We start from the raw sequence: 17,346 nt of genomic DNA, 5'->3' as shown, positions 1-17,346 counted from the left end.
TTATTATACGCACTTTTAGACATTTAGAATTTGACATTTCATTAACACAGAAATGGCAAAATACAGAGTATCATACAACTGGTGCTGACCCTGCTGCTTACCTCTCTTTCACCCCTCTGCCTCCAGAGAGTCACTACAAGGAGAAGCTGCAGTATCGTTGCTGTAAAGATGGCCTTCGGGAGATCCCGATGCCGTACTCTTGCACACGACGCTCCCTCTACATCACCGAGGGATGGGAGTGCATCCGGGCTTTCCGCTATTGCTGCGCCACATTGAGGGACCAGCCGTTTAACACAGAGATTCCTACGACACCGTCGCCCACTACAACACCTGTTCCCACCACCACTGCTGCTGAAATTATTTTGCCAGATCGGAGAGTACATCTCTCGCGAGAGAACTTTAGTAATTTCTATACTTCATTCTCATCAATTTGGCATTCATATCTTTGATTTTAGCTTGATATGTCAAAGCTTTTTACATTTAATTTAAAATTGAGCAGTATAACAATAAAATAGTTAATCAAAAATAGTTCATATTATGATTTAAAGAGCCACATTTCTAGATTTGGCACAAATCTAAAACTTCGGGTCCTCTCAAATCAGTTTAAGGACGTTGACCTCTGCTAGCTTACTGGGTGCTGCTTCTTAAGAAAACAGTCTGCTTGACATTTACTGTTTTCCTGTGGAGGGCCAATTGCGGCATTTTGCCCTCTTTTACTCACAGCACTGAAAATCTCTGATCAGGGCAGAAGGCATCTCCTGCTCCATCTACTGAGATCGCCAATAGATATTTAGAGTTTAAGAAAACCTCATGTTTTACAGAAACATTTTATTTATTGTGTAAAAAAAAAAGAAACAAAAAAAATTTCACTAATTTCTCCAATAATAACTATGGATGAAGTCAACACCAGTAAAAGCTAAACACTTACGCTTTAATCACAATCTGCTGGGTGTTGTCTAAAACACTATGCGCATAACTGTTTGAATATATTCAAATATTACAGACTGGAGATATCCTTCACCTGGACTACCTGGACTACTTGAACCACCTGGACCACCTGGACCACCTGAAATTGAAGGAAGCATTGTATTGCGTGGACTTCCCGGCCAGCCTGGACCAATTGGGCGTGAAGTGTACCTTCAGACAAATGCGAGGAAAACAGAGGAAGAAGATTTGGTGATTAGTTCAATTGCAAAAGAGATCATCGAAGAAGGCGAAGAGGAAGAAGAGTACACAGATGAGGCTGACGTATATCTGCGTTCCAAGTTCTATGAGTCTTGGATGTGGATGGATGTTAACCTGCCCAGTCAGGCAGATAGAGACAGTAGACACGGGTGAGTAAATGATTAGACCAGAGGTTACATCTAATGAAGACAAGTGTGATTGGTTAGTTAGTAACTTGGTTGTTTCAGCTGCAAAGTGGGACAAGCAATGTGTCATAAACAATGCTGGTCAAGTTACTTGAAAATAGTAATCCGTTACTAATTGCTGATTACTTCTCCAAGAAAGTAATCCTATTACTTTACTGATTACTTATTTTCAAACATAATTAGTTACATTATTACTTAGTTACTTTTAAAAAACATGATACACAGCCTGAATATATAATAAAGCAGTAGACCTTTCAGCCCAATTCTATTTTTTCTGCATAATCCATCATACAAAATTGAATCAAATGAAAAAAATCTTTTTTTAAAACTTGTTTTATTAGTTTTAATCTTTTAATTTTATGCACATTGCATCAAGCACAAATTACATTATATACAGCAGTCTTTGATTGGAAGCAATTTGTTTAACATTTAAACCTATTTTCTGCATATTCCAGCATATAAAATAAAATGTTTTGTGTTTTTACACACTCTTTGAAATAGATGCAAGTAAAACTCAGCAAAACATAAATAAAATCAAAGATTCAGCAGCACTAAGTCCTGTCGCTCTTAAATCTATTTTCACCTGTTTAGCAGGAGTGGGGCGGGTGGAGGTTTGCCTGGTGCCGCAGTGGTTATGTCAGTGGGGGGATCCGGGGGTTTCTCTGTGAATTTTGCATTCCAGTGGCGGCTTGCTCGGTGCTTGATCAGATTCGAAGTTTAATTTTTCGCTGTAAAAAGAAGTTTTCTTCCCAAGCAGAGTGTACAGCAGACACTAATGTTTTTGCCACATTTTACGGAATCAAACTAAAAGTAATGTCCGTATTTCGACGCTTTAAATGCTGCATGTTGAGCTACACACGCCTGTTGCTGTCACAGATGTTGCACGTACTCATGTCATTGTCATGAGACACACTCACAAACACAATGACGTTTTAGTAACCATAACGCAGCGTGCTTACCGGAAAGTAATAGTAATCTAATTACTTTTTTGCAATAGTAATCCCTTACTTTACTCGTTCTTTTAAAAAAGTAACGTGTTACTTGTAATGTGTTACTGCCCATCTCTGTTCATTTATACTTTTAACTTTCCACTAGTCCGATATTTAAAGCATCGTCATATACTGCCTTTCTCCCCGACACTTACTTCTCACCCCTCCATCGTGGACACTGGTAACAGCTTTTTCTTTAGTGATAAACCACCTGAATGAAATCTTAAAAGTCATGCACAGAGACAAACACGGATCAGTACCAACTCTAAGCAAATCCAAAGTTAGCGCATCACAATAATGCAAATATCCGCCCTTAGTGTAGCCTTTGTGATTGTTCCCACTTGCATGTAAATCATATTACACCAAATTTACCACAGTGTGAAAGCAGGGTGGAGGAAACAGGTAAACTGAAAAGTATTAATATGCATTAATATCATGTGGGCTCCAGTGGGAAAACACTGAACTCAAGTTCAGTGGGTTCATTTGACTGCGGTGTACACTCTACTAGCAGTGTGTGACTCGGTTTGTTAAAGATCATGATTCATCGTCACTGATAAAAGTAGACGGCAAACTAGCTTTTCTGTGGGTTAGCAGGAACACAGTATTTCATATCCATTGACCTTTAAAGACTTTTATTGTACCTCACAATATAAAGGTCCTTGAGGGGAATACTGTTGTGTTTTGGTGCGATAGAGTAGATCAAATCGAACTGAACTAATAGACTTTTAAACACTTGTTGCCGCAACACTTAAATGTTCGCAGTATTTGAAGAGTTTGCAAGACTTGGCTTTAAATGCTGTTCTGTCAACATCCACAGATTAATGGACTAATTAGGTGGATCATCGCTCACTGATTTCTCTCAATCTGTCTGTCTGATAAAAGAAAAAAACTATTTTTTAAGCGAGCGGGATCATGCTGTTTGGTCAGTGATAACAGCAGAACAAACAGTTCTAAGTGCAGAAAACATGAACACAGCATCATTCTGTGTTTCGCCATCGTGACCATCGGTGTGTGTGCGTACACTCACAATGTAGTAACACAAATTCCTGCACTGTATCTGTGTCGTGCTTGCTCTGTGAAAACCATCTGCTAGTGTCCAGAACCAAGTTAATGTTTTACAGATTGTTTGCTGAAACTTCAAAAACCTCCACTGCAGTTTAATAGAGATAAAAGAGAGTGAGAAATGTCATTTTTAACTGCACATTATTATACCATAATCATAAATCGTACTACACTAAACTGGTAGTTAATGAATTGCTAGTGGCTAGTTATGTTTCAGCTAACAATGATAACTAATATACACAGGTGATTAGTAATATTTAATTAATGTTAATTTATTAGTCAACGCTTTATTTTAAACAGCATGTTTGGTGTCATAGGTGGTAAGTTCATAAATAAATTTAGGTCTAATGACATTAGTGGAAAGTAAAATTCAGTGTACTTCATTATTCATTAGTTAATCATTACCAAATGTTATTCTTCTGAAATACAGACTTTATGATAGATCAGACTCAAACTAATGGGATGGATTACCAATTAGTGATTAAACACTGATTTGTTGCTTGTTAACACCAAAAAACAAAATTTACTTAAAATGTAATTAAATGTTCTGTGCATTAACTGTGAAATGTGTATTTTTTTTTAATCTTACTTTAAATATATATTTACACATCTATACTATACACATTTTCTGTTGAGCATGCAAGATTTCTACATAGTATAATATATAGTAGTTGTCTTCTTGTAGTTTTGAGCTTGGATCTATTGGAAGATAAAAAAAAATAACATGCATCTTATCAACAGGTTGGCCTCGATGACTATGGGGGACCCCTTACCTGATAGCATCACAGAATGGGGGCTTCTGGCTGTCAGTGCATCACCCCACACAGGTAAGATGACAGTGAACTAGGAATCAAAGTGCTTAACTGGTTAAGGACTCAGTTTTTGGAAATTGATGCAGTCTGGCTTTAATGGGAAACACTTTTAAACTTCCAGATGTAATTTTGTGCAATCCCAAAAAGGTTATCTAAAAATAATCATTATTTTTGCTTATGAACATGGATATACTGTTACAACACTTTTTTGTAATAGTGGTAATAATTCACAATATTTATATAGCGTATTTCAAAACACATTGACGTAATACTTTACAAGGTGAGATAGACATAGTGAAAGAGACAGGAGAGATCTGGAGAGGAGAGATGATGAAATATTATAAAAAACAACATAAAAGAAGAGTCAGTGAGAAAGTCTGCTTATACAAATGTTAACTTAAGAGTGTTTTGGAAGATACTGTGATCAGATTTCTTCTATGAGGTTGTTCCAGACCAGTGTGTATTTTATTGGCTCAATAAAGTGTATAAGGAGTTACAGTAGTTTAATCAGGAGGAAAATACAGCAATTTTTACACTACCATGTAAGATTAAAGCATGATTTGTAGGAATATCTTATATTAATAAGAAATATCGTGTCCTGGCAACAATCAAAAATGAACTCAATTCTTAAATTAACCATTTTCAAAAAATAAGTTTTGCTTTTCTATGTTTAACTAAAAGTTTAACTAAAAGTTAAGGACAAAGTTTTTCACATTCTGTCAACCACCAATCTCTCAGAGCAAAAAAATAATAATATACTTTCACACTTGGCAAAAGAGTGAATGTGCTCTACCTCCATCACCTCCAGGTGAAAACAAACAGTGGCAAACAATGCTGAAAGATTAGAATTTTCCAAACTATCCTGGTTTCTATCATCAGCCTGAATGATAGAGAAATTGTCAGAATTCTAATCACTCACAGGCTTTTTTCACCATCTTGTGAATCTGCAGGTTTCTGTGTTGCGGAGCCCTACAACTTCAGAGCGTGGAAACGTTTCTTTGTGGAGCTGAAGCTGCCGTATTCAGTGGCGAGACATGAACAGGTTGAAATAAAAGCTGTGGTCCATAACTACGGCTCTGAGGAATTACATGTAAGATTATTGACTTTTACTCTTTCTCATAAATTACCAGCTTCTTCTTCTTCTGTAACGGCTGATCACTTTCTGCTCAGGTCAGGGTGGTGCTCATGAAGACTGAAGGCATATGCAGCATTGCTTTCAAGGACAGACACACACAGGAAGTGACAGTGCCAGCTGGCTCTTCGATAGCTGTGCCCTACACCATTGTACCGCTGGTGGTGGGAAAACATCCGTTGGAGGTGATGGTGCTCGGGAGAGACATGACGGGAGGAGACCGTATCCAGAAGCTTTTACGAGTAGTGGTAAGTGACTGTGTGATGAAACTGGCATTTTCTGTGCGCTTAGACGATAATTAAGAAGTAACACATATCTTCTTGAATCAAGACCTTTTTCCCTGATACAAACAGCTCGATGGAGTTCAGAAGACTGAAGTTTGGAGTGTGGTGTTGAACCCATCTGCTGAGGGAGGTAAGTAGATTGTAGTGAGGTATGATAAGGTGTCATTCCCTGTTTTATGACCACAGTTCCCAAAAAGTTGGGATAGATATGTAAAATGTCAATAATAACAGAATGTAATGACTTGAAAATCTCATAAATGCATATTCACAATAGAGTTATAATAAGAACATCGAATGTTTAAAATGACACACTTTAGTACTTCATGGAAAATTAGCTCATTTTGAATTTAATGGAAGAAGCACAGTTCAAAAAAAGTGGGAAAAGTAAGTGGTACTAGACAAAACAGCTGGAGGAACAGCTGGAGACTAATTGGGTTTACTGGTAGCAGCTTAGTAACATGAATAGTTCTAAAAAGAACAGATTAGAAGGGCGGGGTTTCTGAGAAGTAAAGATAGGCAAAGGCTCACCGAGTTCACAAACTGAGTCTAAAAAGTGCAGAACAATTTTGCACGAATATTCCTTATTTAATTATCATCAGTTATCATATATAACATCATCTAAAAAAAGAATCTTGAGAAATCTCTGCGTGTAAGAGGCAAGGTTGAAAAATGGGGTGCCCTCGATCTTTAGACTCTCAGACAGCACTGCAATAAAAACTGGCATCATTCTGTCATGGAAGTCCCTGAACTCACTGTCTGCGAATACATTTAGCTATCAACACATACTAGTCCCTGCCTCATCTTCTCTGTGCCACAGCTCATTTAAAAGAGACTTATCGGGTATCGATTTCTATAACTGCTTTGATTCTGATTCACAAGGTCCCGATTCGAATTGACTCAGACAGTCAGAAATGTTATAATTCTGATCATTTATCAGGACATATCCATGTTTTGATATCTAGCCTATGTATAAAAACAAAGCTGACACTAGCTGTTTGGTGGTTGTTGAAATAATTTTGGGAGCATTAACTTTTGATTCTGCAATTTCTGGCAGAATATATTTATATTTAAAAATCGATTCTGGATTTAATGAATTGATATTGCATTATCCAAACTAAAATCGATTTGAATCAGGAAAATCAATTTTTTAAACCCACACCGACTTTTAACCAGTTTATAACACACATGAAACAAAAAATCCAACACCCAGGACCGTTGAACAGCTAGGGTCTGGGATGGACTGAAAAAACCTCCAAAGAGAGGTGCCATCGTTTGGCATTGGGTTTGTTGGTCAGGCCATGTGCATCCCAGCATTGCAGACTGGTATTTCGAATGTAGAACGGGAAAACATTCATTGTGACATTTGCAAATTTTTGCATTCTGTTTTTATTTAGATTTCATGGAACTGGGTCTAAAGTTTACCAAAGTTATGAGGTTTCACATTTATGTCTGCTCCCTTTGAGTCTCTTCATTTTCAATTTGGTGTCAATATGTTTGCATCCAAAACAGGAACACAGACAGTCCGTGTTGGAAAGATTGAACTGGAGTCAGTAGTGCCAAACTCTCAACCTGAGTCATTGGTCAATGTCAGAGGTCAGTAACTGTCAGAGTGGTGAGAAGGATCAAAAATGAAACCAAGAAGGAGGCTTGTTCATGAAACTTCTCTTTTTCCCTACTAGGCAGCGTGTTAGCAGACAGTATTGAGAACTCCATCAACGAGGACTCTCTGGGATCTCTGATCAGGATGCCTGGTGGCTGTGTGGAGCAGAACCTAGCCTCCATTACTCTGCCCCTCATTGCCACCCTCTACTTAGACCGAACTGGCAACTGGGAGAGCGTAGGCGTGCAGCGCAGGGCAGAGGCTCTCAAGTACATCAAGAGAGGTGAGACGAAAGCAAAAAGCAAAGAACAAAAAAGAAGGAAAGGGGGATTTACTGTTTTTATTATTTTCTATGGCTTAATTCTACAATAAAAGCTGAGGTTTGCAAAAAGAAAATCTAAAACCAGTTCGCAAAAAACTTTCTAACTAGGCACAAAAGGCTGGAATATGAACACCTAACACTTATTGTCTCTGTCTTTGTCTCTGTCTTTTGTGTTTTCAGGCTATGACAATCAGCTGGCATACAGAAGGCGTGACGGCTCTTACCCGCCCTACAGCAGGGAAGGAGCAAGTACCTGGTACTGTCTAATCCTTACATTCTTAGAGCTTTCAAGTATCTCAGTTTTAATGACAACACTAAAATATTATTTTTATTAGTCTTTGCGGTAGTGATTTTCCTGCTTATATGTGTCACATAACAAAAACAATACATGTTTATTTAAGTTTTACTGTGCCAAAATGTACAGAAGTGAGTGAGGGAGGAAAATCAGTTTGAGAGTCATAAATAAATAAATGTATTCTGTTGGATAAATAGTATATATGACATAGATTGTGATTGACAGGATCACAGCATATGTGGTAAAGGTGTTCTCCATGGCTCACTCCATCATCGGCATTGAGAAGCAACAAGTGTGCGACCCTCTGGTCTACCTGGTGATGAACAAACTCAGAGAAAATAAAGGAATATATGTAGAGAACAACCCAGTTTACAGCACTACCATGACGGTGAGACCCACATGCAAATACAACCACACACTCACACTATGGTGTTGGTAATTTATGGGGTTTCCATTCAAAGACAGAGAAGTTTTAATTTCCTGGTCCTTGTATTGTTTCTCTTGTAAATTATCAAAACTAATTATTATAACTACATGTCTTCATGAGCATAACCTGAACCTGAATCACCCTGAACACACGACTGAAAATCAAATGAGAAAAAGGACAAATTTATTCAGTGCAGCCACGGAAATGTAGAATTTATGGAGTGCAACAGAATAAATAAAAACTTTAATTGCAATAAATGTTTAATAACAAAATAAGCTGTTTCATTATGATAGCTATTACAGCTAAGTTTATCAAATGTAAACAGTTCAGTCAAACTGTAACTTGGAAAATAAACATCAGTCTATTGATCCGTCCATCTGTCTCTTGGGCAGTCGTCTAAGCAGAGAAGCCCAGATGTTCTTCCTTTCAGTCATGACCCAGATCTCATGACCAAATGGCACATAACAACAGGTTAGATATCCATCCTCCCACAGCGCTCCCTAAATGATCCCCTAAGAGACACGGTTGATGCCTTCTCCAGGTTCACAAAGAAGATGTAGACTGGTTGGGCAGAATCCCTTATCCTTTACAGATTAAAGAGTTGGTCTAGTGATCCATGACCCAGGCAAAAACTATATCCCTCTGAATCTGAGATTCAACCATACCGTGACTCTCCTATCGAGAACTGGGAGTCAATCCACCAACCTTCTGATTGGTAGATGGCCTGTTGTACCATCTGAATCACAGCCACCCCTCGCTTACACCTGTAAATGTGAGCGTTAATTGTTATCTGAATCTGTACTGTAGGTAGGATAGATACATGCAGGCACATATATGAAGTAAAAACTACACCTTTCAAAATGATTGCCTTATTATTCAGTCATAACTTCCAAGACTTAACAAAATCAAATCAATAAACTGAAAAGAAAGAGATTATTATGAAAGTAGAATGTAAATACAGCAAAAGTCTTTATAATCCTTTGGTCTGCTGATGATCAACAGAAAAAGCACGCTGTCATGTAGCATGCCATTATTTTCTGATGACATATTTTCTTTCTTGAACTTTAAGCATTTGTACATTTTTAAAATCTAACAAACAACTTTATTTAACTCATTTAAAATAGTTTCCATTATTTTAGACACTTTATTCAGCGATTAAAATTCTAAATAATCAAATACTTGAATTATTCTGATGGTTTTAATACAAAATTACAAGGCATGGGAGAAAGACATGACGAAAGTTTTAAATACTGAATAACCCCTTAAAAAGTTTCTAGTTCACAAGGTAGAGCAGGCCCCCTGCTAACTGAATGGTTGTTGGTGGACTGTTCCAGTCTGCATGCAATTTGCACAGTGTCCTTGGGAAAGATACTGAGCTCTCTGATGTGTTCATCGGATCATCACTGTTAGACTGTATCATGGACAAATATTAGATAGAAGTTCTGTGGGTAATGATGTCTAAGCTCCTTGAGTGCTCAGTAGGAAAGAAAAGTGCTAAATAAGCACTTTTCTTTCCTACTGAGCACTTTATTTACTTTAGGTGCTTTCTGCCTAAAATCTTTGATAACTGTGATAAAGCCCTTCTGCCTCTCATCACCTCTAGGGCGGTCTCCGTGGTGATGACCCAGAGATAACACTTACCGCCTTTGTCCACATCGCACTAGCTGAGGCCAGGCAGGCAGGGATCACCTGCGTCATTCCTGGTTTGGAGATGGAGGTAAGTTACAAGCAGCAATGTCTCTTTAACATTTGTTGTAATTGTAATTATACTAATCCATCATCTACCCACTCATGTGATATAGAATGCCATGGGTAAGACCACACAGTACTTGACCAGTGCCCTGACTAGAAATGGGAGGAGACCGTACACCGTGGCCATCACCTCTTATGCTCTGGCTCTTGCGGGGGCACCTCACAATGTTCATCAACCGTTACTCGAAGCTGCAGCCCGAGGTATCCTCAATCAGAATGATTATAGTTCTGTTTTTTAATTAGATTTGTTTTGTTTTCTTGTTTTCATTTGAGTTACCAGAGTAAATGTACCTTAAGCGGTCCTGCTTTATTGCCATGCAAAGCATCAGTAAAACAAAAAGCATGGCTCTGCTGGAGGTTTCTGCCTGTTAAAAGGGAGTTTTCCGTCCCACTGTCGCCAAGTCACTCCTAGGGGGTCATCTGGCTGTTTTCTCTGTATTATTATAAGGTATTCACCTTAAAATAAAACACACCTTTAAAGGAACTGTTGTGATTTAGTATTTTATAAATAAAATACAATATAATTGAATTGAACTCATTTCTGTCTACTAGCAGGATTCTGTTTACTTGCTATATCATTGATATTGTCATATAACACTATTTTATAATCACGTAAAAGTTTGTACTGGTGTTATGGCAGACAGTATGGTATGACATAGCCCTAATCACTGCACTTTTGCTGTACAGACTGTGTGCTCTTAAAGCCGGCATTCAAATAGTACCAAAAAGCCACTGAGGATAAGTGTAAAACATCCCTCTAATTCTGTCGCTCCTGCAGGTGGCAGCCACTGGCCTGACAGGGAAAACCACTTCTTCACGTTGGAGGCGACCGGCTATGCCCTGCTGGCTCTGATTAAGTTGGGACGCATGGAGGAAGCAGCAGCACCCTTTAAATGGCTGAACAGCCAGCGAAGAAGAGGAGGCGGCTTTGGCTCTACTCAGGTCAGTTAAAGGATATTTATTTCACTTGTTGATATTATATTTCATGCCCCATTTAATTGTCAGAAGGCTGTCAGTTAGGTTTTTCTTTTTCTACTCTTCCAGTCCACCATGGTGGTGCTTCAGGCACTGTCAGAGTATATGATCAAGAGACCTCCTCCTGATGACCTCAGTCTGGATGTAGACATCAGGATCACTGGACGCAGAGATGTCCGCTACCATTTTAACCCAAGGACAGCCTATGGCGCTCGCTCATCCAAGGTGAGAGACGCCAAAAGAAATATAAAAAGAATCTGGCTTTGTGGCAGAGTTTATAACTTTAAACTGTGATGCTTTGGGATTTTAGAAGATCTTGAATGTAAAAACATCATTATCCAATATTTTTCCTCTTCTCTGGTGCTTTTGTTGCACAGTTGCCTGCTAACCTTGATTTGGAAGTCAGAGCTCAAGGAAACGGACAGGGAATACTTGAGGTATGAATTCACTGAACGATGTTTAATAAAACTCATTAGAGATAATTAAACTAAATAGTAGGACAGTACCATCATTTGGCTGTATAACCTTTTTTGACTGATTGATTTCTCTTCCTGAAATTTGACCCAAGGTTGTGACCCATTATAACCAGCTGCATGAGGTGGATGAGAAAATGCCCTGCCAGCACTTTGAGCTCAGTGTTGCTATTGAAGAGTCCCGGGGTAACTCCATTTATATGTCTCAAATACAGCAGATAAAATAAGGGTTGAATGTGTCACCAATTTAAGTAAATGTGTTTCTGAAGGTGCAATTGACATCTACACATGTAAAGAAATCAAACAATGTTATGCGTTATAATGAGAAATGACACAGGGGAAAAATACTGAACAAAAAGTGGAGGCACTAAAAGGCACCAGCTGAAATCTGTTAGTAATTAGAAACTAATCATGCCACTTATTGCAAATTAATATCAGCTGGTTCAGTCCTGACTGATGGTCTATAAAAAGGTGTCTCGTTACCAAGGTGTCACACAAGAAACATCTCATGATGGGTTAAAACAATAAGCTCTCATGAGGCTGTCACAACCTTATTGTTGGGAAACATACTGATGGCATTGGTCACAGAAGAATTTCTAAACTACTGAAGATTGCAGTGAGCACTGCTGGGGCCATAATGTGGAAATGGGAAGAACACCGCTTCACAACAAAGCGGCCAGGACCAGATCCTCTCTGCAAGATTTCAGACAGAGGAGTGAAAAGAATTCAGAAGAGTTTTCTAAGAGCCAAGGAGCACTTATGGAGACCTACAGAAAAAAAGAAAATCAGTCAGCCACCATGGCCTGTATGAACGCTCACCATGCAACACTCAATTTCTGAAGAAAAAACATGTTGAATTCAAAGTTTGCTGAACAGCATCTAGACAAGCCTGTGAAATGCTGGGAGATTAAGTGTGATCAAAACTGACCTTTGACACCATAATACACACAATGTTACGAGGTCAAAGGGCACTGCATGTTTTCAGAGGAAAAAGAAAGCACAAAAAGCACCATACCAACAGTGAAGTTTGGAATTGTGGTGTGGGCTGTTTTTCAGCATACGGCACTGGCACACTTCATGTAATTTCAGGAAGGATGAGTGGAAACTAACACAGACATATTCTAGGTCTGACCAGCTGTCTCAGCTGTGGGCAAAAGATGACAATTAATACAATTCTGACATAATTTTTTAGTACAATGATCAAAAAAATGAAGGGATACACAGTCCAGCGTCCCACTTGCTAAAGGTATAAAACACACAGTTGAAGGTCTGAGCCAGCGATGCCACAAGTCAGTTGCACTTTACATGCCAACTACTTAACAGGGATTAGTAGTTGTCCTTCAAGACCCACCCTGTAAGTAGAAGGCTGGTAATCACTCCAACCTCAGCAACCCAACTCCGCTTTTAGGCTGTGGCATATAGTAGGTCCTGGCCTGCACAGAGACACACAATATCACCCCATCTTCATTATATAATTCACAGAGCAGCAAACTATCCACCATCAGCATATTTAAATCAAGTCATCTTAGTTCTGGCCATATGATATACCTCTACACAGAGACAAAATATCACAGCAGTGTTTGTAGTGTGGCCCTGCAATTAATCCAACCCCATCACAGCCATTGGCTCACAGCAAATGTGACGCATAAAATCACACCAAAACCAGTGCCAACTTCACACAACAAACAAGGAGATGAATTATACAGATAACACTAGACCAATATGTTACAGAAACATGTACTATAACACTGTTGATAAAAATCTGCAGCCCTCCACCAGGATTATGGTGGTGAAACGAGGGTGGATGTTTCAGCAAGGCAATCATCCCAAACACAGCCAAGGAAACTCTCAGCTGGTTTCTTAGCCAATCACCTGACTTGAATCCAGCTGAGAAATCTACTGAAAGAGTTCAGAGAAGGGGCCCACAGAGACCTCGGGATTTGAAGACTGTGTGGAAAAATGAAAAAAATCACACCTGACCAATGCATGTGACTAGCCTGTCCATGCGGGAGGCGTATTGAAGCTCTCATCACCAACAAAGAATTTTGTTCGAGGCATTAAATACATGTCAGTTGGCGTGTTGGGATGTTACTGACATGTGGCGATAATTTCATGTCAATAGCGCCTTTAGAAATATATTTACTTGGAAAATGGTGACACATTAAATACTTATTTTACCAGCTTATTTATGTTCTCGTAGTTCTTAAGGTGTTAGGGTTTAAGTTATTATAAGGGTCAAACAATGATGAAATACATTTCAGCAAAGATGTTTCATTTCCTTGATATTTTGAAATGAGATAAAACAGGACTTAGTTCAAAAGATACAAATTTAACTTTTCTTAAATAACTGTAAACTACAAGCCTGCCATAACACAAACATATGTTATTTGTTTAATGTTTTAATGGGATCTGGAGGGTGTGTTATATATGTCACTACTGGCACAGAAGGAATTCAGATTGTGCAGCAGCTTTTAGGTGGGAAAAAGAGAGCTGTTACTGGAGAATCAGCTTTAAAAAGTCAGTCATCAACAGATCGAGGTTTCACATAAAAACAAAGAAGGAAATTCCTCTCAGGCTGGTGTGTGGTCAGAGTTTGATTGTAAGGTGTACGTGGGCTGGAGAAGATTTTTGAAAGTCTCTCTATTCTTAATTTTGGGAATGGCTGAAATACCATTTAAAATACCGATGTATGTACATTTAATACATTGTATTTATGTGGCTTTTTAAAAAATAATTTTAAAACGTTCCACATGTGAAAGATTCCCAGTTCAAGACCTGGAGGGGACACAAACCCTACCTTGGGAGGTAAAAGCCAGTGTGCTAGTAAATGGGAGGTTTCAATCATAAACGGCATCTAGTTAGAAATCAAACATCTGATATTTTTAAAAAACAGTAGAAAAGACAGCAACTGCAATATGAAAAACATATACATAAAAAAAACTATCAATACATATACACACCAAGTATCTTCAGCAGGCTTTATGGATTACATATTTAATAACACTTTTCCTCCATCTCATAACAGAAAAGCCTCCAGCAGATGTAGAGAAGTCCTATCAGATCACCATCAAAGTGAGGTAAGATACAATTACTTGCTAAATTTTAGAGAATAAGAAAAAAAAAGTATGTATTTTCATATCTTTTACTTCATACAAAGTGTAGCAAACAGCAAAAACTGTCAACTCTTTAATATGGGACGACCACATTTTAAACAAAAACTGCCAAATGTGTGAGTCTGTCTGACCGTAATACATTGTCTTTGAACATTTGGTCCACTGAATGTGAGTTATTGTTCCAGCGATTCAGAACAGATTTCTGATTTGATATTCAGCTGCTCACATTTCTCATGAGGTTAATCAGATCATTTGGGTCCTTTCAGATTTAGATTTCATATCCTTTGTCAGTGCTTTGTGTTTTTCTTTCACAGGGCTTTAGGACCCAGAGATGTCAGGATGGTGGTTCTTGACATCAGTTTGCCCACTGGCTTCACCCCAGAAAACTCAGACCTGGAGATGGTAATCAGCCTCTCGTCCAGTGCTTCAAAAATCTGAAACAAAGCTTTCATGGCTAAGAAATGATCCAAGTTTAGTTTTAGCTTTCTTACACAGAGTAAACCTGAATTTATTTTACATCTATTTTATTTTGTTTTATTTAAACCTTTTTCTGCGCATATTGTGAAAAAGTTAAGCTGCAAGTTCAATTTTCTTTACTGTAATTTATCAGTATCACACCAAAAAGCACACCTCAGCTCACTTGTTTGACCCCTGCATCACCTAAGGCTGTAATGGGTTTAAAATATTTCGGTAATAAATACAGCATTGCATTGTGAATTTACACTTTAAATACAATTTTATAAAATGTTTCCTACACGGCAGTATTTTATTTCTGTTTAAATTAACTAATACATTCTGAACATGTTTGTCTCTAGTTGTCCAACTCAGTGGATCATTACATCAATAACTTCCAGATAGTAGATAACCTGAGTGACAGGGGATCCCTGATCATCCACCTGTTTAAGGTAACCTCATTTATTGGATTGCAGAAAGAAGGAGAGTTTGAGGTGCTAAAATCTGTCCAGTTTAAGTCAGTTTTATGACCCATTTTTAAGAAGTATGTCTTACAACGTTTCCCTGCTCTGCATTTTTTTCTCCTTTTAGGTTTCTCACAAAGAGCCTGAGATCCTAATATTCAGACTCCAGCAGACCTTCAAAGTTGGCCTCCTGCAGCCATCCTCAGTGACTGTTTACGAGTATTACAACCCAGGTTGGGAAATACCGCTGTAGACATAAAACTCAGAGATTCTGCGATACAGTATTATAAGGAACACTTATAAAAGGAACGCCAGTTTAGCTCACTGGGATGAGCAGGTGACCATATGTTGCATGGCTGAGAGCGGCCAACCAAGTGGCCAAGTTGTACTGCATCCTTATATTTCGCATAAAACCAAGATAAATAAATAATAACAATAATATTAAAGCTTTTAGATTTCTCCCCCCTCTCTCTTTGTCACAGACCGCCGCTGCAGTCGTACTTACACCCCCCGTGAGAACAAGGAGCAGCTCAGTCAGATCTGTAGAAACAACGTCTGCCGCTGCACACAGGGTAAAGTATGGGATTTGCAACAATGCATTAAAGGATGTCTATAGTTTTTTTCCACCTCTGCACATTTGACCTCCCGTGGTTTCAAAACCTCCAGGTGACTGCTGCATCTCCAAAGCGGACAGTGAAAACTTCCCCAGCAAAGAAAGAGAGACGTTTGCCTGCAAGAGCTTACACCATGGTACATGTGCTTTTACACTCTGGCAGCTTTAACATGCATGCCTGCACACTGGAGGCTTACACTTTTGCATGTTCATTGGATGACTGCCATTCAAATGATTTAAAAATATTCAGATGTAAGTCGTCAAAACTGCCACTAGATGAAGAGATTAAGATTTTAATATTTATAGAAATAAAAGAAGCCACATTAAACACCCTTATTCAAGCAGTAACAGTGACATAAGCCCTGCAGAGCATCAGCTGTTAGAGTAGGAACAAATAATATGTTGTTTGAGTAATAAATGGAAGCATAATGTGAGCATTCACAGAAACTGTAATATTTAAAACATTGTGAAGAAAGTTTAGCTGATGGCACTATTGCTATCCTGTTTTATTTTTCTCTCATTTACCATGGGGACCATGAAGCGCTCATATAGCGACTCCCCAGAACATCAGACAGAGTTTCAGTTTAGTATCTTACTGGAAAAGGGTGGGAAACTGTCACCTCCCCCTTTTGTTAGTAATACTATTATTATTTCGTCGTGGAAACAGTTACTATTACTATATGGAAACAGTGCCTCACCCATTTAAGAGCCCCATTAATTTTAGAGTAATTTGCTCATGATGCTCAGGTTTGGTTGCTGCTGTGTTTTAGTTTTCCAGGTGAAGGTGCTGAATGTCATCCAGAGTTACTACGACAAATACGAGATGGAGATCACACAAGTTATCAAACTGGGTGAGTCCTAGTAGTGACTGGCTTTCACCTCTTAGTCTTTTCAGTGCGAGAAATGGAGGAATGATGTGGTCCAGTTAACTTTTACATTATTTGGTGACCCCATTTATGAAGTGCTGCTTGCACATTATTGTAACTCAATGAGAAATTAAGGCTTATTATATCTGTTCTTCTCCCACCCAGGTCTGGAGGGTGGAGTTGGAGCGGGTCAGACGAGGATCTTCATGTCTCACGGAGGCTGCAGAGATGGACTAGACTTGAAGCAGGGCTCCCAGTACCTCATCATAGGCCCCAAGGAGGACCAGTGGAATGTTGATACTGAAACCAACAAGTGAGCAAAACAGGAAAAATAAATGCTTACA

General features: G+C 38.6%; 1 protein-coding gene across 1 annotated transcript in view; it reads left to right on the top strand.

The window, feature by feature from the left end:
* LOC100709003 (complement C3) overlaps positions 1 to 17,346 on the top strand; it is a 31,905-nt gene that overhangs the window by 13,081 nt on the left and 1,478 nt on the right. The window contains exons 20-43 of the mRNA XM_005458683.4: positions 127 to 402; positions 1,004 to 1,334; positions 4,163 to 4,248; positions 5,184 to 5,323; positions 5,404 to 5,613; positions 5,719 to 5,779; positions 7,159 to 7,242; positions 7,329 to 7,532; positions 7,752 to 7,827; positions 8,092 to 8,254; positions 9,897 to 10,010; positions 10,096 to 10,246; positions 10,824 to 10,987; positions 11,090 to 11,245; positions 11,398 to 11,457; positions 11,589 to 11,679; positions 14,519 to 14,570; positions 14,921 to 15,008; positions 15,422 to 15,511; positions 15,651 to 15,756; positions 16,006 to 16,095; positions 16,190 to 16,273; positions 16,907 to 16,987; positions 17,168 to 17,315. Of these exons, the coding sequence (XP_005458740.1) occupies positions 127 to 402; positions 1,004 to 1,334; positions 4,163 to 4,248; positions 5,184 to 5,323; positions 5,404 to 5,613; positions 5,719 to 5,779; positions 7,159 to 7,242; positions 7,329 to 7,532; positions 7,752 to 7,827; positions 8,092 to 8,254; positions 9,897 to 10,010; positions 10,096 to 10,246; positions 10,824 to 10,987; positions 11,090 to 11,245; positions 11,398 to 11,457; positions 11,589 to 11,679; positions 14,519 to 14,570; positions 14,921 to 15,008; positions 15,422 to 15,511; positions 15,651 to 15,756; positions 16,006 to 16,095; positions 16,190 to 16,273; positions 16,907 to 16,987; positions 17,168 to 17,315 (3,106 nt within the window). The remainder of the gene's footprint in view (positions 1 to 126; positions 403 to 1,003; positions 1,335 to 4,162; positions 4,249 to 5,183; positions 5,324 to 5,403; positions 5,614 to 5,718; positions 5,780 to 7,158; positions 7,243 to 7,328; positions 7,533 to 7,751; positions 7,828 to 8,091; positions 8,255 to 9,896; positions 10,011 to 10,095; positions 10,247 to 10,823; positions 10,988 to 11,089; positions 11,246 to 11,397; positions 11,458 to 11,588; positions 11,680 to 14,518; positions 14,571 to 14,920; positions 15,009 to 15,421; positions 15,512 to 15,650; positions 15,757 to 16,005; positions 16,096 to 16,189; positions 16,274 to 16,906; positions 16,988 to 17,167; positions 17,316 to 17,346) is intronic.

This window comes from Oreochromis niloticus, linkage group LG6, assembly GCF_001858045.2.
Source record: "Oreochromis niloticus isolate F11D_XX linkage group LG6, O_niloticus_UMD_NMBU, whole genome shotgun sequence".
Taxonomy (NCBI): Eukaryota; Metazoa; Chordata; class Actinopteri; order Cichliformes; family Cichlidae; genus Oreochromis; species Oreochromis niloticus.
Note: the sequence above shows the minus strand (reverse complement) of the source record. Positions and strands in the feature narration are given on the sequence as shown.